This window comes from Pleurodeles waltl, chromosome 8 (assembly GCF_031143425.1).
Source record: "Pleurodeles waltl isolate 20211129_DDA chromosome 8, aPleWal1.hap1.20221129, whole genome shotgun sequence".
Taxonomy (NCBI): Eukaryota; Metazoa; Chordata; class Amphibia; order Caudata; family Salamandridae; genus Pleurodeles; species Pleurodeles waltl.
In genome coordinates this window covers 1484111412-1484136665 of record NC_090447.1, presented here as the reverse complement: position 1 = coordinate 1484136665, position 25254 = coordinate 1484111412, and the positions used below count along the sequence as shown (strand labels likewise).

Genomic DNA, 25254 nt, shown 5'->3' with positions numbered 1-25254 from the left:
AAGACCAAAGCAGTGTTATGAACCTCAGGTGCAAAGCCAGAAATATTTCATCCATTCCCCAGGGTTTACCAATGCACACCTGACACATGCACTCTTGGATTACCAGCATTAGTGTCGGTCCCAGGAAGATGTTTTCACATCCTGATTCAGAGCTGGCCTTTCCAGGGGAAGTTAACTGCTGAGTAAAATGTAATCTCACTGTGCGCCTTTGATGTAAGCCACGGGCTTGAGCGCCTGTCCCTAGAGGGGACAACCTAACACCACTGAGCCTCTGCATCCCAGAAGCATCAAGAGGAGAATGTGTGGCAGCTGGAGCAGAGATGATCTTTTGAGAAAGTCCTGCTTTATGTTATGCCATGGCCTGCCATGCTGTACTATGGCATTTTGTGGTACCTTATTCAATGCTATTTTGTGTTAATTTACGTAAATTTACTTTGTTAGGAGTTTATTTATGCTATGTTAGCCTCTGCTATTATTCTGTTGTGTTATGTTATTTCATCTTAATGTTATATTATGGTATGTGTGCAGGGCCCGCTTTAGGACTGGTGGCACCTTGTGAGACAGTTTAATGTGCCGCCCCTCACCCCAAGACCTCCTCCTCGGTTTCACTCACTACCACCGGCAAATGTGCCCCTCATCTCTCCATCGCTCCCCTTTTACATACATTCATGTGTTTTAAAGCACTTGTAAAGGGTGGCTTTACTAATTCACTCAGCTAGCCACATAAAATACATGGCCATATTTAAGAGCTAATGTGGCGTTATAAGGCCAAAAGCGCTATCCCATATTTACAAAGTGGCACAATGCATGCATTGCACCACTTTGTATCCCTTTGTGCTACATTATGCCTGCACCAGGCATAATGTATGCAAAGGTGGCATTCCCCCGTTAGGGGGGGGCAAAAAAATGGTGCAAAGAAGTCTGACAGATTTCTTTGCGTCATTTTTTTCTGGCACTTTTAACGCCTGCTCAGAGCAGGCATTAAAAGGAAGCTTCCATTGGTTACAATGAGCCTCTGGGTGCTTTGCAGGATTAACGTCAACATTTTTTATGCTAATCTTGCAAAGCGCAATACTAGAGTAAAAACCTCTGACGCTAGTCCCCTAACTACTGCCATGGTGCGCCGTATTTTAATTATGACGCCCACATGGTGGCGTTAGGGGGTGGTAAGAGGGTGCAAGAAAAGTGGTGCTGCACTGTATGCCCTATAGTTTTTGCAGCAGGCATATTAACGCTCTATGTTACTTTATGTTGAGTCAAAGCTGCCACTAGGCAAAACTCTGATCTCTCTGTTTAGCAGGAACATTCATCACAAGAGGTATCATGACATTTTAATTGTTTTTTGACGGCTAAACGCACAAGGAACTTTTCAGCAGGTGCTTTTAAATCGCAAATTTTGTAAGTAATTGCTAAAACAGCGCCCCCCTGAGGTCAGCGCCCGGTACAGTCGCACCGCTCGCACAGCCCAAAAGCCGGCCCTGTATGTGTGCTAAGCTGTGCCATATTATTTATGTCATTTTATGTTATGCTATGCTGTTATACTCTTTTATGTCATGTTGCGCTTTGATATTTTATGCTCAGTTATGCTATTAGGCTGTCATCTTCCGTAATGCTATATTTGTTGAGGTTAAGCTATGTTTCTCTATGTTATGTAATGGTTTTTTTTTTATGGTATTGCCCTTTGTACAGCCTGCATTCTACCATCAGCACGGGGGTAGCAGGGTTATCTGTCTGTGGGTGCCCCAGCACATGTTTTGGGGGTTTCCATCACAGAGGACACCCCCAATCGCACTGATGCCATGTTCTGGTCCTTCTCGGTTAGACTGGATGAGTATAGTTCATTGAGCTACTCATTCCTACTCATTCAAGCCGAAACTATGCAAAAAAATCCTTTAAATGACACAGGGTAGAGAGCAAGAGAGTAAGCAATGCAGGCATGTAGGGAGGGAGAATGGTTTAGATACTGATAGGGCAACAGAATGTTCACTTTCCTGGGGGGGCGGGGAGGGTCGGCGGGGAGGGTCCGCCTCCACCACATACTTATGAAACAGATGTGCACAAAAGTTCCCATAAGTCAGGAGGGGAGGAGGACCAGGTTAGCGCAGGAGAAGAGAATGAATGTAGACCTGCATGGGATACTCAGGGACTCGGTGTCTGTCCAGACCCCCTTTCCCCCCAAATGAAAGGACGCGGGTGGGTGCTGGAGGCACCGTGGGGGAATGACCAGCAACTGACAACGAAGCTGAGGAAGCAAAAAGAAAGATGACTGAGCTGTCTAGAATATTGAAAGACACGGTTAAAAGGAAAGAGAAAAGTCCAGAGAAATTGATATTCATTACCAGACTTAGTAAAGATGATGATTATGGTCGCTGTCAGAGATGGAGCGCCGCTTCCCTCATTCACTCCGCCTGCTAGTAATACACGGCCTGGAGGACCCTGCCACTGTCCTAGGACAGAGATCGATGTGCAATAGGGCGCACTGTCCCTGTGTGTGTCCCGTGCACCTCGTTAAAGATGCGCCATGGCGTCAACAGGGCCAGCGCGCCACAAATATAATACAGCCCCTGATCTTTCATATTAAAAGTCAGGAATACAAACACTCAAGCACATCTCACTTTTAAACACAAAAGTGATTCCGTTCACAGGATGTGCACTGCAAAAGCCTCACGATAATATGGTTCAGTGGACTATAATGATGGCTCACGTGGAGGTATAAAATTGATTCTTGTAATGGACACTACAAACTGAATTCCCTCTGGACTCACACAAGCGGGTGCATTGATTCAGATCAGATGTAAATGCTTTCATTAGATTGTCACTGGCAGCAGAGGCCGAGCACATGCATTGAATCAATCCCGCTTCTAAGAATTATCTGTAGAGAGCCGCCTGCCTGAGCTCTGACACAAAGTACCATGAGACCTCCCTTTATTTATGGATGGACCGTGCATAGATCTGTGTGTATCTTAAACTGCAATAGCCTGATCTCCCAAAGGCCTGTCTTTCCTGCTCTGCAGCACAAGCACAGGTCAAGAGAAGAGCTAGAGGACCAATGTCCAAGCTCTTGCAGCATCATCCAAGCACAAGCACAGGTCAAGAGAAGAGCTAGAGGACCAATGTCCAAGCTCTTGCAGCATCATCCAAGCACAAGCACAGGTCAAGAGAAGAGCTGGAGGACCAATGTCCAAGCTCTTGCAGCATCATCCAAGCACAAGCACAGGTCAAGAGAAGAGCTAGAGGACCAATGTCCAAGCTCTTGCAGCATCATCTAGCATAGACTGCCTACTCCCACCGTGAGGGCTCCTGCTTGTAATACTCTCTGGCAGTGGCCAGTTGCTTGTAAAGTTCTGTGTAGGTCAATCATGATTTGGGTTCCTGAAAGAGCCACGTGTGTTGAAACACCCACTCGTGTCCAGCTCCACAGTCCTGTTTCTATGAACATTGGTTCTTAGCCAATGATCACCACTTTCTGTAACTTCCTGGGAAAAACATCAGGTTGTTACAGAGGAAACTTTCATAATCCAGGAAACATTATTAGCAAGCATCACTTCCATACGTCAGCAGAGGCGTCTGACGGCGTGCTGGAGAATCACTTTCAATGGTGAACACACTAAGGAATCTAACAGTGTTTGTTGGGCCCCTCCAATAACCACCTTTGCCACGGATTCCCTCACTACCCCCTTTTAACAGTGCTTTTCAATTCTACATAACCACTCTTTCTCAAATGCATTTGATTCACTTTATAGTGCCACTCCTACCAATGTAGGGGGTCAGAGCACTTGACATCATATGCACATTACACAGAAACAGTCAATCATACACGTGCAAATCAATGTATAGAAAATGGTGCATAACACTATTAGAACTACAATATATAGGAGTCACATGTCATCCATACTGGTAGGCAGTATATTTCAAGAGTGCTTGGTCTGGAGAATGACAAATTCAGAATTTAAAATATAACACCATGGTTGAGGGTTCTCTTTAATAATAAGAATTGATTTCTACTCAAATGAACCAGTTCTGCAGCATTAGGATAATGAAAGGCTGGGGTCAATCATAACGCTCTTATCTCTACCTTGCAATTTGCTTGCAGCTCTTTGATGACAGGTAATAGCTCTCTCTTTTATATCAGGGTTTTAACTTATAAACTGCAAGCAACAAAAGAACCTCTCTGACAAAAGCAGTAACCCACTGACCTATTTACATTATATGCTCTTTGTGATCTGCACCGTACACTTTCTCTGCAGCAGGCATATCAACCCTCTGCGCTACCTTACAATGAGTCAAACTTCCACTAGACAGAAACTCCTATCTCTCTCCAGAAGGCCCATTAATCACCAGAGTATCTTGACCTTTTTATTGTTGCCTGAATCTTGCTTGAGGCAAGCAATGAGGCAGCAGATGTTTTTAAAATCATAATTGATTTGCAAACACGGCACCCCCACCAGAAGTTAGTGCCCCGTGAGGTGGCACCGGTCGCACCGCCCTGGAGCAGGCCCCTCTAATAAAACATTGCTTTAGATATGTAGGTGGAATGTGTACAGAAGTGGTGCACTGCAACCTAAACAGCCCCTCTGCTCGCCTTTACGGAATGGAAGGCCGATTTTGCCCCATCAATGCCAACATTTACAATGTATGGGAATAACGCACATACTGAGGAGGGCCTGTAATTTCCTTAGTAGCCCCACGAACGACTGAAGCACCGACAACAGGCTGGCGGTGCTTCATAGCCCATTCTGACCGTGGCGGTAAAGCCGCGGTCAGAAAAGGGGATCCGGTGGTTTCCTGCCGGATTTCCCCTGGCTGGGCTAAACCTCCATGGCGGCGCTGCAAGCAGCGCCGCCATGGGGATTCCGACCCCCTTCCCGCCAGCCTGTTTATGGCGGTTTTTACCACCAGGAACAGAATGGCGGGAACGGGTGTCGTGGGGACCCTGGGGGCCCCTGCACTCCCCATGACACTGGCATGGGCAGTGCAGGGGCCCCCTAATAGGGCCCCAGCATGATTTTCACTGTCTGCATAGCAGACAGTGAAAATCGCGACGGGTGCAACTGCACCCGTCGCACACCTGCAACACCGCCGGCTCCATTCGGAGCCGGCTTTTGTGTTGCAGGCCCTTTCCCGCTGGGCCGGCAGGCGCTCCCTTGGCAGGAAAGTCAGAATGGTCCCCGCGGTCTTTTGACCGCGGTGCGGCCAATTGGCGGTTCCCGCTTGGCGGGCGACAACCGCCGCCCGCCAAACTCGGAATGAGCCCCTATATGTCTAACAGCATTGTCAAAGCCAAATAGATCTCAGCTTCAAATGTCGAAGAGATATTGGTTTAGGCAATGCTTGTTTGCACTGGCATGTGACAAGACACGAGTGCATGCATGTCTGGCACACGTTATGACACAAGTGGGCATGCATCATGCCATTTGCATCATAATTCGTGCACACATGCATTTGGACACAGGCCCATGCCTTAGACGTGCATGCGTCATGACGCAGCTGCCATTTTGTGGTTTCCGATTTACGGTTCCACCCATCCAGGAGCAGTAAATTAAAAAAAGAATATAAACGTGTGCAAAAGTGCATTTGATTAAAAGAGCAGCCGACAGCGAATTTTAGAAGCTGACCACTACCAACAAAATCAATTATTATTATCTATTTTTTTTTTTTTTTAGAAAACAATGGTATGCTACAGATGGGCGGGCTGAACAATTGTAGAGCAGGCGAGGTGCAGGAAATTAAACGCCGCTAAGCAGCGAGAGCAAGAAGTAGGAACAACAGAGGAGCTGTCAGGGTACTATTTAAAAAAATAAAAAGCTAAAATAGATTGGGAGACTCGATGCAAGCAAGGTATAAACTGGGGGTGGGAACAGCAGAATGTACAGATGGAAGCAGCACATGCAGTAAAGAGTAAGGAACAATGCACTCCCATCCAGTGTTGATAGTAAAATGAAAACAAAGTTCGGTTTATTCAGCAGTGGAAGAATACCACTCATTGAGTCAGAATAACTGGGAGCCCAAAATTATCCTGGGTGGTACAAATACAAGAGTACGAAGGAAAGCCATCGGATCAGGAGCAGAGATGTGAGAGAGTGAAAAGCCATCCAATCAAGAGCAAAGAATACATTTTAAACGAATTGAAAACAATTGGTCTGGCCAAACGTCAGCTACTCCTGGTAGTAGCAGAGACCTAAAATTGTAAGGGTGAACTCATCCTTGCTTTGTTACGTTATATTATCTTGGTTTGTATAGCACACTAATCACCCGAGAGGTGGACAGAGAGAGCCAGGAGTAAATGAGGGATTGAAATGCACATGGTATCAGGGGATGGGTAACCGGGTGGATTTTTGGCAGTGTAGGTCTTAGGCTGCTCTGTGACTTGTAATGTCTTGTTTGTGAACGTATGTCTTTCATGCGTGACGCACAACATATTATGCCCATCTGGGTGTAAAGATAGAAGAATTCCAGAGTATACACTTAGCAACAGATAATTTGCATATGTAACAATACCAACAATACCTAGAACACAGGTCTTGTAGCCAGTAGTTTTTGGCCGGAAACGATCTACTTCTGGGGTGACAAAATCCGTCCCTAAAGCCTTGCGTGTGTTAAAATCAAGGCTGGACTGGCTGTACCAGGCATCGGGCATTTCTTCGGGAGACTGGAAGGAAGGGGGACCACTTTTGTTACTGGGGGGCAGTTTTGTAGCAGTGCAACAGTTGTAAAAGCACTGCAAAATCAAATCAAATCAAAAACATTTATAAAGCGCGCTACTCACCCGTGAGGCGCTAGGGGGAAGGGGTTACTGCTGCTCGAAGAGCCAGGTCTTGAGTTGCCTCCGGAATGCGAGGTGGTCCTGGGTGGTTCTGAGGTTGGTGGGGAGGGAATTCCATGTCTTGGCCGCCAGGTAGGAGAAGGATTTCCCACCTGCCGTGGTGCGGCGGATGTGAGGGACGGCGGCGAGTGTGAGGTTGGCGGAGCGGGGCTGACGGGTGGGCGTGTAGAAACTGAGGCGACGGTTGAGGTATTCGGGTCCCTTGTTGTGGAGGGCTTTGTGTGTGTGGGTGAGGAGCCGGAAGGTGATCCTTTTGTTGACAGGAAGCCAGTGCAGGTGTCTCAGGTGGGCGGAGATGTGGCTGTTGCGGGGTATGTCGAGGACGAGGCGGGCGGAGGCGTTTTAAATTCGCTGCAGGCGTTTCTGGAGTTTAGCCGTGGTTCCTGCATATAGGGTGTTGCCGTAGTCCAGGCGGCTCGTGACGAGAGCGTGGGTCACGGTCTTTCTGGTGTCGGCGGGGATCCAACGGAAGATCTTTCGGAGCATGCGGAGGGTGAGGAAGCAGGAGGATGATACGGCGTTGACTTGTTTGGTCATGGTGAGAAGAGGGTCCAGGATGAATCCGAGGTTGCGTGCATGGTCTGAGGGGGTAGGTGCGGTGCCAAGGGCCGTGGGCCACCAGGAGTCGTCCCAGGCAGAAGGGGTGTTTCCGAGGATGAGGACTTCCATTTTGTCTGAGTTCAGTTTCAGACGGCTGAGTTTCATCCATTCTGCGACGTCTCTCATTCCATCTTGCAGGTTGGTCTTGGCGCTGGTGGGGTCCTTGGTGAGGGAAAGTATCAGCTGGGTGTCGTCGGCGTAGGAGGTGATGTTGATGTTGTGTTTGCGTACAATGTCGGCGAGGGGGCTCATGTAGACATTGAAGAGAGTCGGGCTGAGCGAGGAGCCTTGTGAGACGCCGCAGATGATCTCGGGGGGGTCTGAGCGGAAAGGTGGGAGGTAGACTCTTTGGGAGCGGTTGGAGAGGAAGGAGGTGATCCAGTCCAGGGCCTGTCCTTGGATCCCGGTGGAGCAGAGGCAGGATATTAGGGTACGGTGGCAGACGGTGTCGAAGGCAGCCGAGAGGTCGAGGAGGATGAGGGCGACTGTTTCTCCGTTGTCCATCAGAGTTCTGATGTCGTCTGTGACTGAGATGAACGCGGTTTCTGTGCTGTGGTTGGCTCGGAATCCGGACTGAGAGGGGTTGAGTAGGTTGTTGTCTTCCAGGAAGTTGGTAAGTTGCTTGTTGACGGTCTTCTCTATGACTTTGGCGGGGAAGGGGAGGAGCGAGATGGGGCGGAAGTTCTTCAGGTCGCTGGGGTCCGCCGTAGGTTTCTTCAGTAGGGCGTTGACTTCTGTGTGTTTCCAGCTCTCGGGGAAGGTGGCAGAAGCAAACGAGCTGTTGATGATGGTCTGGAGATGCGGGGCGATGATGTCGTCGGCTTTGTTGAAGATGAAGTGTGGGCAGGGGTCCAAGGGGGCACCGGAGTGGATGGAGTTCATGGTGGCTTTGGTCTCTTCCGTGTTGATGTGAGTCCAGGCGTTGAGGGTGATGGCTGGGGTTGTAGGTTCTGTGGTGGTTGGCTGGGTCTGGTGTCCGAAGCTGTCGTGTAGGTCGGTGATCTTGTGATGGAAGAAGGTGGCGAGGGAGTTGCAGAGGTCTTGTGAGGGTGTGATGGCGTTGGCGTTGGCGTTAGGGTTGGAGAGCTCTTTGACAATGTTGAAGAGTTCTTTGCTGTTGTGAGTGTTCTTGTCCAGTCTGTCTGTGAAGGAGTTTCTTTTGGTGGCGCGGATCAGTTGGTGGTGTTCGTGGGTGGCGTTCTTGAGGGCAGACATGTTATCTGCGGTGTGGTCCTTGCGCCAGGCTTTCTCGAGGCTGCGGCAGGTTTTTTTAGATTCCTTGAGGGAGTCTGTGAACCAGAGAGGTTTCTTGGTGTTGGTCTGTCTTGGGATGCGTCTGAGGGGAAGGAGGTTGTCTGCGCAGTTGGTGATCCAGTGCATGAGGCTGAGGGCTGCATCGTTGGGGTCGGTGGAGAAGGTGGGTTGGTTGTTGAGTGGAGAGAAGCTGTTCCGCGGGGATTTTGTTCCAATGTCGGCGTGGGATGGATTGTGTGCGGAGGTGGCGCGTCTCGCCTCGGAAGGTGAAGTTGACACATCTGTGGTCGGTCCAGTGTATAACGGAGGAGTGGCTGAAGGATACGTGGTTGCTGGCGGTGAAGATGGGGTCGAGCGTGTGTCCGGCGATGTGGGTGGGGGTGTTCACCAGTTGCTTGAGACCGAGGTTGGCGAGGTTGGCGAGGTTGTCGAGCAGGGCGGTGGTGTTGGGGTCGTTCTTCTGTTCCAGGTGGAAGTTGAGGTCACCAAGGAGGATGTAGTCCGGCGAGGCAAGGGCGTGCGGGGAGATGAAGTCAGTGATAGAGTCGCTGAAGAGGGTGCGAGGACCAGGGGGTCTGTAGATGAGAGTTCCTCTGAGGGTGGTCCTGGGGTCTGTGTGGATCTGGAAGTGTAGGTGTTCGGCGGCAAGGGGGGTGTCTCCTGTGGAGGTGGTGACGTTGATGGAGTCCTTGAAGACGATGGCGATTCCTCCACCGACTTGGTTGGTGCGGTCTCTCCTGCAGAGTTCCTTGTATACCCAACAGTTTTCAGGCAATAATAAAAGTTCCAAGATAACTCTGGTGAATAATGTACCTACTGAGGAGAAATTGGAGTTTTATCTAGAGGAAGTTTTGACCCATCTAAGATAGCACAATAAGTTAATATGGCTGCTGGAAAGAACCTGTAAAAAAACATAGATACTTTTGTTACTGTTCAGTTCATAAGTTACAATCATAATCTAGCACAGTGAGCTATGAACTGCCATCAAGGAGCTATATGCAAACTCCATGGTACAGGTTAGAAAGTTGTTTTTTCCCAGTCTTTGATTATCTTAATTTTGCTAAAAAGGGTGTGTTTGGGTAGAAATAAATTGTTATTAGTGAAGTCATTCCTAACCTCAGTGTTACATTGTGAACCCTGAATTTATGCTTACCCAGATTAAGCACTCTTAAAAATGCTTACCAGTATGGATGGCATGAATCCTACACCTTGTAGTCCCCTTTGTCTTATTCAATATTTTCTATACCCTAATTTGAACACGTATGATTCATTGTCTCTGCATGTGTGTTTGATGTGTCGTAAAGTGGTCTAAACACTCTACGCTGGTAAGAGAGGCGCTGTAAAATAAATGAAATACATGTGAGAGAGGGGCTATGAACTGATGAGAGGCACTGTCAGAGTGTGATGGTGAGGGAATCATTGAAGAGCCTCAATAAAGATTGCTGTATCCTGGTGCACTGTAAGGTCATCATTTGCTATGCTTTAAAACCTAATACAATTGAATATATAATTAAAAATGTGTTGTAAAATGCACTGTTTTTGTCATTTCCCCCACATTTTCTTGGAGGGAGAACTCCCCAAACCCCTTTGTAGTAGTCAGGCTTGCATGCTATACACCCTATGAGGGCTGGATTGACAATATTTGCCAAGGCTGATATATCACAAATTTAGAAGTCAGCGGAAGTGACGTCTCAGACTATTGACCTCTTTAAATGCATCAGTCACCAGCTTACCGTTTTGCCCTCAACAGCCTCATATTGTTGTGGAGGGGCTACAGTAAGGACAGGGGGGCATGCACATAGTAATGGGGGCTTTTCTTTCCTCACCCCAGAGAACAGGGATACCAAGAGCTGTGGCAGGTGTCTCAAAGGGCAAGTGACCCCTAACTGACACCCACACAGTCTAACCCTAAGGTAATATAATAAATAATGAATAGCTTTTATTAACCCAATTTCTCCATTAAAAAGAACTAGTAATAGTAAAATCTCATGATTTACACAAAGAGACAGTACTCGCCTAAACACTATACATCACAACATGAATGGTGCAGATTACACTGTGACCTTAAAAAAGCAACATTGCTTCAACTGAACTCAAATTGCATTAAATTAAAAGAGAAGGTGATTGTGTAGAACTAGCACAAAACTGAACAAGTTAGTTTTCATTTATTGGCCATCATTTGATGAGTTATTAAGACTTCAAACACCTTAAAACAGTCTCACTCCTTCAGTTTCAGTTATCTGGCGAAAATCCCATGCCTTGGACGACAGTCTCACTCATTAGGTGTGAGTTTCACTTCTTGGACCACAGTATCACTCACTGTGATTTACACTCTAAAGCACATTCTCACTTATTGGGTGAGTCTCTTGTCTTCTCTTATTTTTCTAGGGTGAGTCTCAAAATATTATGAATAGGGATGTGCGAAATTTGCACTTTTTTGCTTTTGTGTGATTATATTAGATTTCAGCAAAATTACAGGAAATTAGGCGTAATTACACTTAATGCAAATGCCTCATCAATTTAAATAGAGATTTACCACTCTCCATAGACCAATAGTTGTTGCAACCAGTAAGGGCCTGTGATGAGAGGGTTTGCATTAAGGGTGTACCCCTCAAGACTACAGGTTGAGAGGAGCAGTGGAGGGTTGCCCCCGCTCAGAGGACAAAAACTCCCTGAGGAGTTCAAAATTTGCATCAACCCCAAACAGTTGGTAAAAGCAACGAGGCATTTGAAACTGCTGAGACAAAAGGGAGCACTGGTGGGTATTGTACAAATGCATAGCTGACCGACACATTTGTGCTTGCATGTCGTACGGAACCAGGTATAACACATGTCGTTTCTAGAGATCAATTTTCATCTCTGTGAAAAGGTGCTATTGATTCACCTGGTAACATCAGTGATGTCGGCTAAATTATAGGATGTCACTGGAAAAATAGTGGAGGATAAGCGAGATTATCACCACCCATGACTTAATTGCCCAACCATAAGCATGTAACTTATAACTTTGCTGTGTTTTAATGACTGTCTAGTTCTCATCTAATTCCAGTGTCTGTTGCCCAGTGGAAGAACTGATGAATGCTCATGGCTGGGGTCCCCTGCAGGGTGTGTCAGGTCTCTTCCTACAAACATACATATCCTTGGATTTAGTTTAACAAGGCCAGACCTCAGTGTACATATCCTTGGCTGTAGTTGAACAAGCAGACCGTAGCAGACATATCCTTGAGTGTATTTGAACAAGGCCAGACCTCAGCGTACATATCCAAGACTGTAGTTGAACAAGCAGAACTTAGCAGACATATCCAAGGCAAGACTTTAGTGTACATATCCTTGGGTGTAGTTGAACAAGGCAATACCTCAGTGTACATGTCTTTAGGTGTAGTTGAACAAGGGCAAAACTCGGCATACATATCCTTGTCTATAGTTTAACTTAGTAGGCTAACTGAGGTTGATAGCACCTCCCCTTGGCAGGATGTCAGTTCTGGGCAGCAGGGATAGCAGCTGTTAAATCCAGCATCCCATTTGGCATCCCAGGTATTGGTCTTGCTAGCCCTGATCTCAGAACTCTGAGGCCAGTTTGCTTTCTACCGTGACCTTCCTCTATCCCCACAGCAGCAAACAGATGCTGCTGAGGGAGACGGGTGGTCATATTGGTTAATTGATGTCCATGCATCCGGGGCTCTGGGGTCTGTTTCGAACCTTAATTCTGTGTAATGTAAAATAACCTCCCCGGGACAGTCACCCTCAACAGATGAGCAGAGTATTCACCCTCTTCTTTGTGACCCAATTTTCTGCCTAAATAGATTATTCTGTTCCCATTTCCATTCCTTGTGTGAAAGTATCTCCAGCGGTTTGAGCTTCTCCTACATAATGAATTGTTCTATACCATCAATTAATCTGTGGTTTGCCCTTAACTGGTTTCCAGTTAATCAATATCAAATTAGAATCTTAAGGCCTGATTTAGGTATTGGAGGATGGATTTAGTCTGTCACAAAGGTGATAGTTATCCCATCCACTGTATTACGATTCCATTATATCCTATGGAAATCGTAATACAGCGGTCGGAATACTATGGAAATCGTAATACAGCGGTCGGCATAACCGTCACATTTGTGACAGAGTAACCCATCCGCTAAGATCTAAATCAGGCCCTTAGTTCCTGAAACTGAAGACAGCGTTCTAAAAGTGGCCTGTTCATGTCTGGTGTGGTCAGTGATGACAAATGTGAATTTCACCAGCATTAAACTGGATCTGAGACATACAGTGTTGGCCGTTTGTGAGAATGTTGTCAAATCTGAGATTGTATGTCACAATATCAATAAAAATATGTTGCCTGACACACCACACATATGTACTCAAACACACATATATATATTATATATATATATATATATATATATTTTACGTGCCTAGATATACATACATATGTACATACATATACATGGTTATGTATATATGTAATGTGTGTGTGTGTGTATATATATATATATATATATATATATATATATATATATATATTTCACTGAACAAAAACAAAGGTTACAGGGCCGTTATAATTTACTCGTACAAAACCATAGAAATTCAACAGTTATAGTTAAAGTTCTTTTAAGTAACTATGGTGGTCATTCCAACCCTGGCGGTCCATGACCGCCGGGTTGGAGGACCGCGGGAGCACCGCCGACAGGCCGGCGGTGCTCCAATGGGCATTCCGACCGCGGCGGTAAAGCCGCGGTCGGACCGGCAACACTGGCGGTCTCCCGCCAGTGTACCGCCGCCCATTGGAATCCTCCAAGGCGGCGCAGCTAGCTGCGCCGCCGAGGGGATTCCGACCCCCCCTACTGCCATCCAGTTCCCGGCGGTCCGCCCGCCGGGAACCGGATGGCGGTAGGGGGGGTCGCGGGGCCCCTGCAGTGCCCATGCCACTGGCATGGGCACTGCAGGGGCCCCCGTAAGAGGGCCCCTAAATGTATTTCACTGTCTGCTGCGCAGACAGTGAAATACGCGACGGGTGCAACTGCACCCGTCGCACAGCTTCCACTCCGCCGGCTCGATTCCAAGCCGGCTTCATCGTGGAAGCCTCTTTCCCGCTGGGCTGGCGGGCGGCCTGAAGGCGGCCGCCCGCCAGCCCAGCGGGAATGTCAGAATTACCGCCGCGGTCTTTCGACCGCGGAACGGTAACCTGACGGCGGGACTTTGGCGGGCGGCCTCCGCCGCCCGCCAAGGTCAGAATGAGGGCCTATAACTCGCACCCTAAGGTAACTATAATTCGCAACCTCGGTTTATGGGTGCGTGAGTTGTTGTTTCAGTGGCTGTTTGACTGAATGAATGTCTATATAGCACTGCTTTTATGCATCTCTGAATAAGTATGTGAGTAGATGTGTGTGTGTGTGGCTATACAAGAGTTTGTATCAGCAAATGAGTGGGTGTATGACTGTGTGGATGATGTCATAAGTGATGTCATATGAGATATCATCAGTGATGCCACTGACCATGTCATGAGTGATGTAATATGTGAGGTCATATGCAGTGCATTACGGGAGCGCAAGTTATGGTTAGCTCAGGCAACTATAACTGCTGAATTTCTACGGTGTTGTACGAGCAAATTCAGAAACTAACTATAAGATCCATGTAACCTTTGTTTTTTTCAGTGAATTTCAAAGTTTTTTTAAAATTCGAATTCCTAACTATAATGTCCCTGTAACCTTTGTTTTTTTCAGTGAATCTCTAAGGTTTTTTTATTGTATTTCCTAACTATAATGTCCCTGTAGCCTTAGTTTTTTTCTGTCAATTTCTATGTTTTTTGAACATATAGTAATTTTATTTACTATACGTTAATACAACCATCACAGCGCACGGTCAGTTGTCCACAGGGCCTGAGGCCAACCTCCTATAAGCATCCAACCGTGAACCATGCACTGCCTTCTCCTGTGCGCAGTAGGGGTTGCATGCAAGGGCTGGCCTGCAGCCAGTGCCTGGGCCAACCATCCTAACCAACTAACCCGATGTTGTGCACGGCCCTGTGCACATGCATGGTGGAAGTTAGCTGTGGCCTCTGTGGGTGTGAAAATAGGTGTGAGAGGCTGTATCTGGGGGTAAGAGTGGCTGTCAGAGTGACTGTCTCGGTGTGAGAGTGCGTACATCAGTGTTTTAGTGGGTGTTCGTCAGGTATATGTGCAGGTCTGTGAGTTGGTGCATCAGGGTGTCAGTGGGTGTGTGACGGTCTGAGTGGATGTGTGAGTGAATGCGTAACTGTCTGAGTGGGTGCATTAGGGTCTGAGTGGGACTGAGTGGCTATATGAGTGTCTGAGTGGGTCTGTGAGTGGGTGTGTGAGTGTTCGAGTAAGTCTGAGTGGGAGTGAATGCGTAAGTGTCTGAGTGGGTGTGTGAGTGGTAGAATTGGTTGAAAGTGAGAGAGAGAAAGAAAGTGAGAGGGAGAGAGATAGAGTTTTTAAGGATTTGGGGCCTGATTACAACTTTGGAGGACGGTGTTAATCCGTCCCAAATGTGACGGATATACCACCTACCGTATTACGAGTTCCATAGGATATAATGGACTCGTAATAGGGTAGGTGGTATATCCGTCACTTTTGGAACGGATTAACACCGTCCTCCAAAGTTGTAATCAGGCCCTTGATGTCTAATATACTTTGAATGAGTTATTTGTCTCCAATTTAAAATAAAAAAAGTATTTTGGAAATGGAAATGAGGCCAGCTGGTCTCAAACCCCCATATCTCAGTGGGAAGGTCACATGCAGGGGACATAGATGAATCTTCTGATTTTGATAGCCTGACCTGCTTTAAAGGTCCCACTGTCAAAACCTGAAGTGCTTGCTGTGGCTTGGCTGCAGCCAAGGCACAGCAAACAGCTATGTCCCTGGGTTGGCACCCTGGGACATAGCAGGAGCTGGCCCTTGGGGGTGGTGGTCCTCAGGACCATCAGAGACTCCATGAGGGGGGGCTGCACGGCCCCCCTCCAACAGGACATAGCACCGGGGATGGTAGCCCCCAGGGTGTGGGGGTCCAAAACAGAGCCCCCTTTCTTTTTTTTTTACACTTTGCCCTGGGGGGTAGTGGTCCTCCGGGGTCCCGGGGGCCATGCGCCCCCTGTATTTATTAAATTGTAAGCCCTGAGGAGGTGGTGGTCCCCAGTGCAGCTTGCGGGCCACAGGCCCCCCACACAGATAAAAATAGATGCCCTGGGGAGGTGGTGGTCCCCAGGGCACGGGAGGTCCACAGGCCCCCCATATATTAAATCGAAAGCCCTGGGGAGGTGGTGGTCCCCACAGCAGCGAGGAGGCCATGGGCCCCTGCATATAAAAAAGGCCTCCTGGCCCTGGAGCTGTTCTGGGGGCCAGGAGGCCCCCCCCAATACTACATTTTTAATGCTCCCGGGATCTGATCCACTCGAGGGCCTATAAAAAAAACAAGCACAGGAGCCCACGCTTGTTTTTTTTTTTAAATGTTGTTGCGAATTCTCGAATTTCATGAACTCATGGCAAAAAATAATTGTAAAATATGTTTTTTTGCTCGGGGAGGGGGTCCTCTGGGACCACCCCACCAGTGCTAAGGGGTCAGGGTGTCTCTACCCTGCCTCCTTTATTTTATTTTTACTTTTTTTCTGGGTCTCGCTCAAGCCGAGTCCCAAGGTGGCTGCCACCACTTTGAAATGTTGGCAGCCAATCAGAGCTGTGCATTTCCCTGCACAAGCTCGTCTTTATTCGTGAATACTTCATGCCCAGAAATATACAAATTTGAATTTCCCTAAATTTCTCAAACACTACTGAACGGATTTAATCCAAATAACCAAAAGCGTGCTCTGCGTATCGACAGCTAGCTTTCTGTCAAATTTGCTGTAATTCCGTCCAATGGTTCAGCTTGTAATCGTGTCTAAAAAATCCTATGGGAAATAACATGGCAAACGCAACCTTTTTTCACCCCCCTTTTTCTCGGCTCCTTCTTGATGGATCATCCTGAAAGTTTCCATGCGCAACAAGAATCACCGTGGCACTTTTTTTTGTGGACAATTTAGTTAAGATTCATCAAATAGTGCCAAAGATATAGGCAAGTCAAAAAATACTTTTCCTATGAAAACTACTAGGTCCTAACCATAACTACCTAGTTGCGACCGCCACTAGGTAACTAAAATATATATATATATATAAATATATGTATATATATTTATATATATATATATAGTGGTTATAGGGCCGCAGGGCCTAGCTTCTGCTGGTGGTTGGATTAATGTATACTAATGAAAATGACTTTGCGTTAAAAAAAACTATAGAAATTCACTGAAAAAATACAAAGGTTACAGGGACGAGGGAAAGAGAGAGAGAGAGCGAGTTACAGAAAGATTTGACAAAGAGGAATTGGGAGAGAGAGAGAGACAGAGGGAGAGAGTTTTTTAGGCTTTGATGAATGATATACTTAGAATGAGATATTCCGGGACAAATTTAAAAGAAAAATGTTTTTGTCGATTAAAAAGAATGAGATCACTTTTTAGTACATAACTTAAATATTTATAGTTTAAAAGAAACTGAAGTAAGAAATGACCAAAGACTCACCTAAACTGGAACCATTAGCCTTCAGTGTGCTTGTCTGAGACCTTAACCACTAGACCAGAGGGGACTCATTACTTAGCAGCATCCAGACTTAGCTATGGCATTCAATCCACAGATTTGTAGGGGAAAAAACTTCAATGTTCCATCAGTCAAAACACTAGAAAATAAATAGACAAACTGTCATGAAATACTAGGATTTGAACCTTCAACATACTGACAGTCCAAGAGCTTTACTACTAGACCAGAAGTGACCCAGGTCTGCTGTCCATCAAAAAGTAACAATAACATTTGCGCCAAACATCTTTCTAGCTGGACGCTTTTAAGTCATTGCATGGTATGACCATTGCAATAACAATCTCTCGCTCTCTTTCTCTCTCTCTCTCTCTCTCTCTCTCTCTCTCTCTCTCTCTCTCTCTCTCTCTCTCTCTCTCTCTCTGTCTTCCATCCTATTATGCGGGTCTGTGAGTGGGTGCATGAGGGTCTCAGTGGGTCTGTGAGTGGGTGTGTAACCATCAGAGTGGGTCTGTGGGTGGATGGGTGCAGGTATATAACCAGGTTGGGGAAAGGTACACCGATGATCCTTCTCAGACTTGATCTCGGAACAAATAGCATTAAAGATGTAGCGGGTCTGAGACCGCTCTTATATTGGATCCGCATTTGGAAAATTGAAGAACTGGAATCTTTTCGAGAGGCAATAAAAGATCTTATAAAGACCCAGAATAGCTGGCTAAGGTCAGCTGGCTGAGGGAGATGAAATTGGCCTGGGACGAATTGGCCTTCCCCCATTTTTGGGAGAAACCCGAGTCGATCCCCACTAATGCTATTTCATTATTTAAACAGAGATACTAAGAGAGGGTCAATGCGGAGATCCTTCATAGTAATGGGGTGGAACGATTAACTTCTGAGTTCTTGCTTGTAAAGCAAGAACCATGGCCTGAGCAATTTCTTGACCTTACAATACCTGCTTATGCCCGTGCTCTATTCCTACAATTTAGATATGGAACTTTATCAGTCAACAGTTTTACTGCTCGATGGTCGAAGAACAGTTCCGAGGCAAATAAATGCTCAAAATGTAATACATTGGAGGAATCAATCGAACATGTCCTGTTTTTTTGCCCCCTATATAAGAGTCCTAGGGGGAAATGGATTATTCCATTGTGTAAAGCTTTGCTATTATATGACCGAGCTAACGCCTATAGAATTTGTAAATATGACTCGTCTACATTGGTTGTAAGCACAGTCACTAAATTTTTGACAGCAGCTTGGTCTATTCGTTATAGGACCACTCTCAGTGTTTGACTTCCAATGTTGAGCTTTATAGCAGGCATAGCGGGGAACATCAGATGGTTATGATTTTTGGATAGTTTATCCCCTTTTTCCTGTTTCTTTTTAATGGGTTTAGAGATGACATTTTCTCATTAAATCTTATTATAACTTATAGTGACAATATTATGATAACAACAGCATTTGTTTTTACTATTTTTAGTTTTCATGGTCAATGGCTGAGATAAAGCACTTATCTGTCAATCTATTTACTTTATTATAGCACACTGCACTTTAGACTGTTACGATCAAAACAGTCTTTATGACTTATGGCTGAGATATCGTATCTATTCATAAATCTATTTAACGTATCATAGTACATTGCACTTTAGACTATTAGCATCTGAATTATTTTAATAAGAGTAGTTTTGGCTACAAAATGTGTTTTTCCTTTTTAGGCTAATGGTATACTGAACCTTATATTAGTAGTCTCAAAATTATTTTTATACTGCAGTCTTGATTCTATGTATTAACGGTTAAAAGCACATCTCATTTCAATTAGCTGTGAATGGGAATCCAATATTTTCTAGCAGGAGCTTGCAGAAATGTGCTGACGATCGATTTTTAAGTAGGCAAGGAGGTTTCCTGTTATTTATTTCTCTTAGACTATGAAGAAACCAAAGGTTGTTCCTGTTTTTAATATTTATTAAGAGCTTTTTTATTATTTTTTTCTTGTGTTTCCTTTTTTTATGTACTGATGTATGGTTGATTGTACTCTAATGGTCTAAATTTTGACCGAATAAATAGAATTGAATTGAATTGAGATATTTCTGCACAATTTGAAAAGAAAAATGTATTTGTCATTTAAAAAGAGTAAAATCACCTTTTTTGCACTTAAAAAAAAAAAAAAATAAGGAAGGAAATGGCCAGCTATACACCTGGACTCGAACTCTCAGTATGAAGCTATGTAACTTTCACACTTAAGCTAGTTATTCCTTTTTTTAATATATATTTGCTAGCCCTTTATTTTATTAAATGCTCTTTATGGGCTATCTAGGACCGCTCCCATGTGCTCTGTTTGACAGACCCGCTGTCAGAAAGCAGAGTATTTGCTGTGGCTGTCAAAGCTGCAGCCAAGCCACAGCAAACAGTTATGTCCCAGGGGTGGGCACCCCGGGACATAGCAGGAGCCAGCCCTGGGGTGTAGTGGTCCCCAGGGCCATCAGTGGCTCCTTAAGGGAGCCGCGTGCCCCCCTCCAACATAGATGAAGCCCCAGAGAGGTGGTGGTCCCCTGGGCTGTGGGCGCGCCATGCGCCCCCCTGCACAGAATATGATGAATGCCCCAGGGAGGTGGTGGTCCCCGTGACCTGGGGGTCGGAAACTGACCTCCCTCACTTTTTTAATATAGCCCTAGGGCAGTGGGGGTCCCCGGGCCACAGTAGGGCCACATGGCCGCTCACACAGAATATGACGTATGCCTCAGGGAGGTGGTGGTCCCTGTGGCTGCAGGAGGCTGACTGCCCTCCCCCACACGAATACAACATTTTGCTCCGGTGAGGTGGCGATCCCCAGGGTTACGGGGGGGCGGCACCCCCTCTGTTGCATGTAAACAATGCCCCTGGGACTTGGCAGACCCAGGGGCTTAAAAAAGACAAAGCGCAGCAGGCCATACTTTTTTTTTTACATTTTTGCCGTGGATTCACGACCCAATCACGATCAAACATTTTAAAAAATATGCTTTTTAGCCCTGGGGAGGTCCCTTTGGACCCCAACACCAGAGCTAAGGGGTCAGGGTATCTGTACACTGGCCTGTTTGCTTTTTTAATTCTTTTTTTGTGGGACTCAACTGAAGTCGAGTTTCAACATGGCTTCCTTGTTGAAGTGTTGTCAGCTAATCAGATTTCAGCACGAGATCGTAAGGGGTCTCGAATCCTTCACGTCCCTATATATACACATTTAAATTTCCTTCAATTTCTCTGAAGCTACTGAATGGATTTACAAAAAAGCCTCTTTCTGGACCGAGAACTACCTTTCTGTCAAATTTGGTGTAATTCCGTCCGGTGGTTTCGGCGCTATCGCTGTTCCAAATCCCTGTATAAAAATGAATGGGAAAATCATGTTTTTGGACCCTCCCTTTTTTCTCGGCCCCCACTCTGGATGGATCACCCTGAAACTTTCCAGACAGCAACTGAAGTGACATCTGTTGTTTTTTGGAACTACCTGGTGACAACTGTCACTAAGTTTTTATACTCGGGCTCGGACGGCCCACGAGGGGTGGCGCGAAAAAAACGGCAAGAGCAGACCAGTAAAATAGTAAATCCAAACAAAAATAATAAACAGAATTGCGCACTCAGGAATTCAGAAAGTGAGGCAAAAGGCTTTTAATCAGTATGCGTTTCGGCTGTAAACACAGCCTTGTCACATGAATTACACCACCAATTGAACAACAGTTGAATATATAGCATACATATTGGACACTAATAAACTTTGTTCAACAATTAATAAAATTCAATGATGTCATCAATCAAGAAAATCTATAAATTACTATATCCAATTCATAGTCAGAAAAAAATATGAAGTTATTTTGATTTAAAATGTTCCATCATAAAATGCCCACACATCTAAGAAAAAGGAGAAATATATGTTGAAATACAATAAATTCAGTATATACGGCTTTTAAATAAATAAATGTAGATAAATTATCAATATCAAAACGCCTATAAATACCAAATACAAAATTATAATCCCCCAATTCTAAATTTCATCAAATATATTTACACTGTTAAGTCTGAGTTATGGTTCTGGCTGAAACTCGTAACACCACTGAAGTTCACCAGTTATGGTTATGAACACGTGTCCTCTCCAAAGACAGGATATAATAATGTAATTTCATATGGTGGTGTCAGGGGAAATGGAAGAAAGTGTGCACTGAGAGAAGATGTGGTGAACATAGACCGTCTCAGCTAAGATGGTAGGGACAGAAATGTTTGGATAGTGCACAAGAGTGTGGCAGGCAAATATCGATGCTTAGTGGCAAAGTTTGCTGAAGTGTATTCAAGTTTGAAAGTCCTTGGGGTCTTTGTTGTGGTGGAGAGTGTGCAGATTAGATGTATCTGGTTGACTTCCTCCTGAGTATTATTTTATGAGTTTGTTTTTCTGTTGTTCCTACTTTTTCATTATGTATGTCTTTCTCCACTGACCAGGTGACTGGTGGGGTCTGGAACTTCAGCCGTACCTCCTGTGATGTTTTTGTGACAATGGATGTCATGATGTGCACAGCCAGCATTTTAAACCTCTGTGCCATCAGCATCGACAGGTACGTGGTACACATTACTGCCTCCATCTGCGCCTTGAGCAGTGTAGTCAAAACACCTCCTTCTTTCTCTTTCCCTGATCAAGCTCAGGTTCAGCACTTTACAGATATCCTACTGCAATTCCTCTTGACTCCTTTCATTATGGAGCTGCAGTTGGAATCTTGTTGTTAAAGTTCTTTATTGGCAATTTTCAAGAACTGGGATAAAGACATGGATCACCGCTCGCAGCCTGTCTGACCTAGAGAAAATGACTTAGCTTTGTGTATCTTTGTTGCTCACTGGTAAATTCCGATAGGTAGTATGAAACAAATTCTCCTAGATCCACCCATTACCTCCAAATCAAATCCAGAATTCAGAAGATAACAAATATATCCTGGCTCTGTAAGAGGATGATTCTAGGGGCCAAACAGGCATACAATAACAACCTTTCTCAACTCCTATTGACCATCCACTTACCGTCCTTCTACTAATCCCCTGTGGCCCCAATTTATGTGCTCCCAGTTGGACTTGTGACCAAAATGTTAATCGCTATGAGATCACAGTATTATTTGTAATTATTTTCCTGATCACAGTCTGCAAGCTGCCACCATTTTTTAAGGCATAATCTACCCCACTCTCTAACTCCATGTATGTCACTCCTTCGTTTTAGGACTGGCTAGAGTTAAGCTTTAGCCGTATGCCTGAGTTTACTTAATCACAAAAAAGAATCAAAATGCCAGATTGAGAGGGGGGCTTTGGCTGTACCCCTTTGTCGATCTTTTTTACTTTATGTGTCTTTGCTCACATAGCTCCATTGTTAAATTCTAACAGCAGTACTGTTTACATAGGCTCCCTGTTAAATACAATAGTAAGGGGCTTTAAACAATGCTTTACACTGTGATGTATTTTAGGGAAGAGGATTTACACTGTGAACTCTGTGACAAACAACATAGGAAGTGACTACATTGTTTATTACTGACTGACCATCTTACGCAGATCTCCAGTTCAGGAGGAGTTGAAGACATCTCATTGTGTACATTTGTGATTTTATGTTTAGTACTTAGTTGTGTTTGAATTAAGGTATTATGGTGTGCTTTGCACAGTTCTGAGATTCTAACAGACCTTTCCTGAGAAAGCCCAGGCCTGCTCTGCCTCACTATTCAAAGGGTCAATTGCTAAATGGGAGTATAGTTGTTACTAGGTCTGGGTTCAATTATAAGTTAAGAGGTTGCAATTGTTACAATAGGGTGCCTCACTGGCCTGGGGTCTTCCCCCAATCATCCCACATTCCCATATGAACTAGAATGGTGTTGTCACAGAAGAAGAAACCAGTTTCACTAAATGTCCATCTCCTACAGCATCCCTACTGTGACATAACAAGCTGAAAAGCCTCAGTGCTGGACACTGCTGAAAAAATCACTGTGTGCACCAGCATAGTTGGTTCAAGACAGCATGATGTGTTTGGATTATCTGCCTTTAAGATGGCTGTCACCTTTTCTGAACTTAAATATGCGGTATGGAGTGAGTTGGTGGGTGGTTGTGATGTATACTGCAATAAGTAATCAAACAGCCAAGCGGCTGAGGTGTGCTCCCTTTCTCTCCCCCCAACAATGGTTACATTATGTATCTTTTTGACAATTGTCAGGCTCCCCCATTGCCCTTGTCCCTCCATCTCAGTGGCTGGGGGGCTATGGTGCATTATGAGGATTTATCTAGTGGTGAGTATGGTGTTCTTTGGTGCACACAAGGGTACATGCTCTTTGGCACAGTATACTAACCCTCCATATGGTAAACCAGCTACTCCCATCAAGCTCACTGTACCCCACATGCACCCTGACTAAGAAGGCCAGCTTGCTGCATATGCATACCATGACCTGGTTATGACTGAGCCGGATTTAGGCGCTTGGATACATTGTGGGCACAATTCTTGATTACGGACAGTATTTCTGCACCTAGAGCCAAGATCTGCTGAGGTTTTGTCCTGCGAATGGAGAATGACACGCAGACTCAGAATAACAAGGTCCAATTCCACCTATGGAGTCCACCTTCCAGGGACAAACCAACTTCCATTTGAAGAGCATCAGTGGGCTTTGGAGGCTGTTTCCTGGCGGGGTGTTGTTCCGTGTTGCCCCCATGCCATGGGAGGAGTTCCAACGCAGGCTAAAGTCCAGGCTGTGCTGGCTAAACTCCTGGGACAAGGGGCTGAAAGGCTGTTCCCTGAAAGAAATGATGCCTGGTGATGTCAGTGAATACAATCAGTAGTGCATATGTCAGAGACCTGTGCGGGGGGCTGATGGCCAGGGGGTAGCATGCTGGTATTTTCTTTGCAAGTAGTCTCTAAATCGAATAAGTGAACTGTATGGGTTCTTAATATATCCCAATCACTAAGCATTAGTGAATGCAGACCATCAAGGCTCAAAGCAGACAAAGTGGACTCTGCATGGAAAAAAATGCTGCAGCAATGTTTCAGAGTAAGACTTGTCCATTAATAAATATGTACACAGCATGCCTCCAGCCTTTTGGTATCAAAGAAAGCATTTGGAGTACTGTTAATGGATCATGATGGAGCAGCAAAACATCTTAACATTGTTTTACTTTCCGTGCCTTTGTCCAATATCATTCCTCACCTTTCCTCTGCCGCCAGACTCCATCTGCAAAGACTGCCCCCCCTCCCTACACACTGCTGCCACAATGTGGAGTACAGTTGCCAGTTTTTCTTTTCTTTGTCCTCTTTCCCTCTTCACTACTTATCCGTCTCGCACCACCACAACGCACTGCCTGCTGCCGCAGCTTCTTGCACAGTTATTCATTACAAAGTGACGCAACACAGCAAGGCATTTTGCTGCGCTGTGTTGCGTCACAGAGCAAGGGCAGGAATATGCTATATTTGAAAGAATAAGGAGCATTCCTGTCGTTGTCCCTGAGCTGGCGCTGTTTTGGCTGCCTAGCACCACTGCAGGTGTCTGTGTAATGAGGATTGTTTTTGTGCAGGAAGGGGCACCGTCAGATGGGCTTCCGTCCACTGCATAGCACTGAATCAGTTATGCTATCGATGCTTGATGATATGTGCAGTGATGGCGATAAAGGCTTAACCTCTGCCTTGGTCCAATTAGACCCATTAGCAGCCTTTGGCATGGTCGACCATGAGTTACTGATGGACTTTGTGTAGACTGACGGTATAAGTGGCCTGGCCCTGGAACAGGTCAAGTCTTTTTTTGAAAGATTGCATTCAATCTGTTCATATGGGCCAATATCAGGCTCCAGTTCTTTGGACAGAGTGGGGGGTCCCCTGGGAATCTTTCCAGTCCCACCATCTATTAGACATTTATATCACTAATTAAGGAACTAACAGAAATGCATTGTCGCATTTATAACTATACAGATGACTCGTTCAGCCTGTTGCTCTTTAGTAAGAAATGGATGGGCAGGACTGATCTGAAATTGAATATAGAGAAAACAGAA

The 25254-nt window shown here is 45.5% G+C and overlaps 1 protein-coding gene across 1 annotated transcript in view; it reads left to right on the top strand.

Moving 5' to 3' along the window:
• DRD3 (dopamine receptor D3) overlaps positions 1–25254 on the top strand; it is an 807482-nt gene that overhangs the window by 333366 nt on the left and 448862 nt on the right. Inside the window, exon 3 of the mRNA XM_069202686.1 lies at positions 21703–21815. Coding sequence (XP_069058787.1) covers positions 21703–21815 — 113 coding nt within the window. The remainder of the gene's footprint in view (positions 1–21702; positions 21816–25254) is intronic.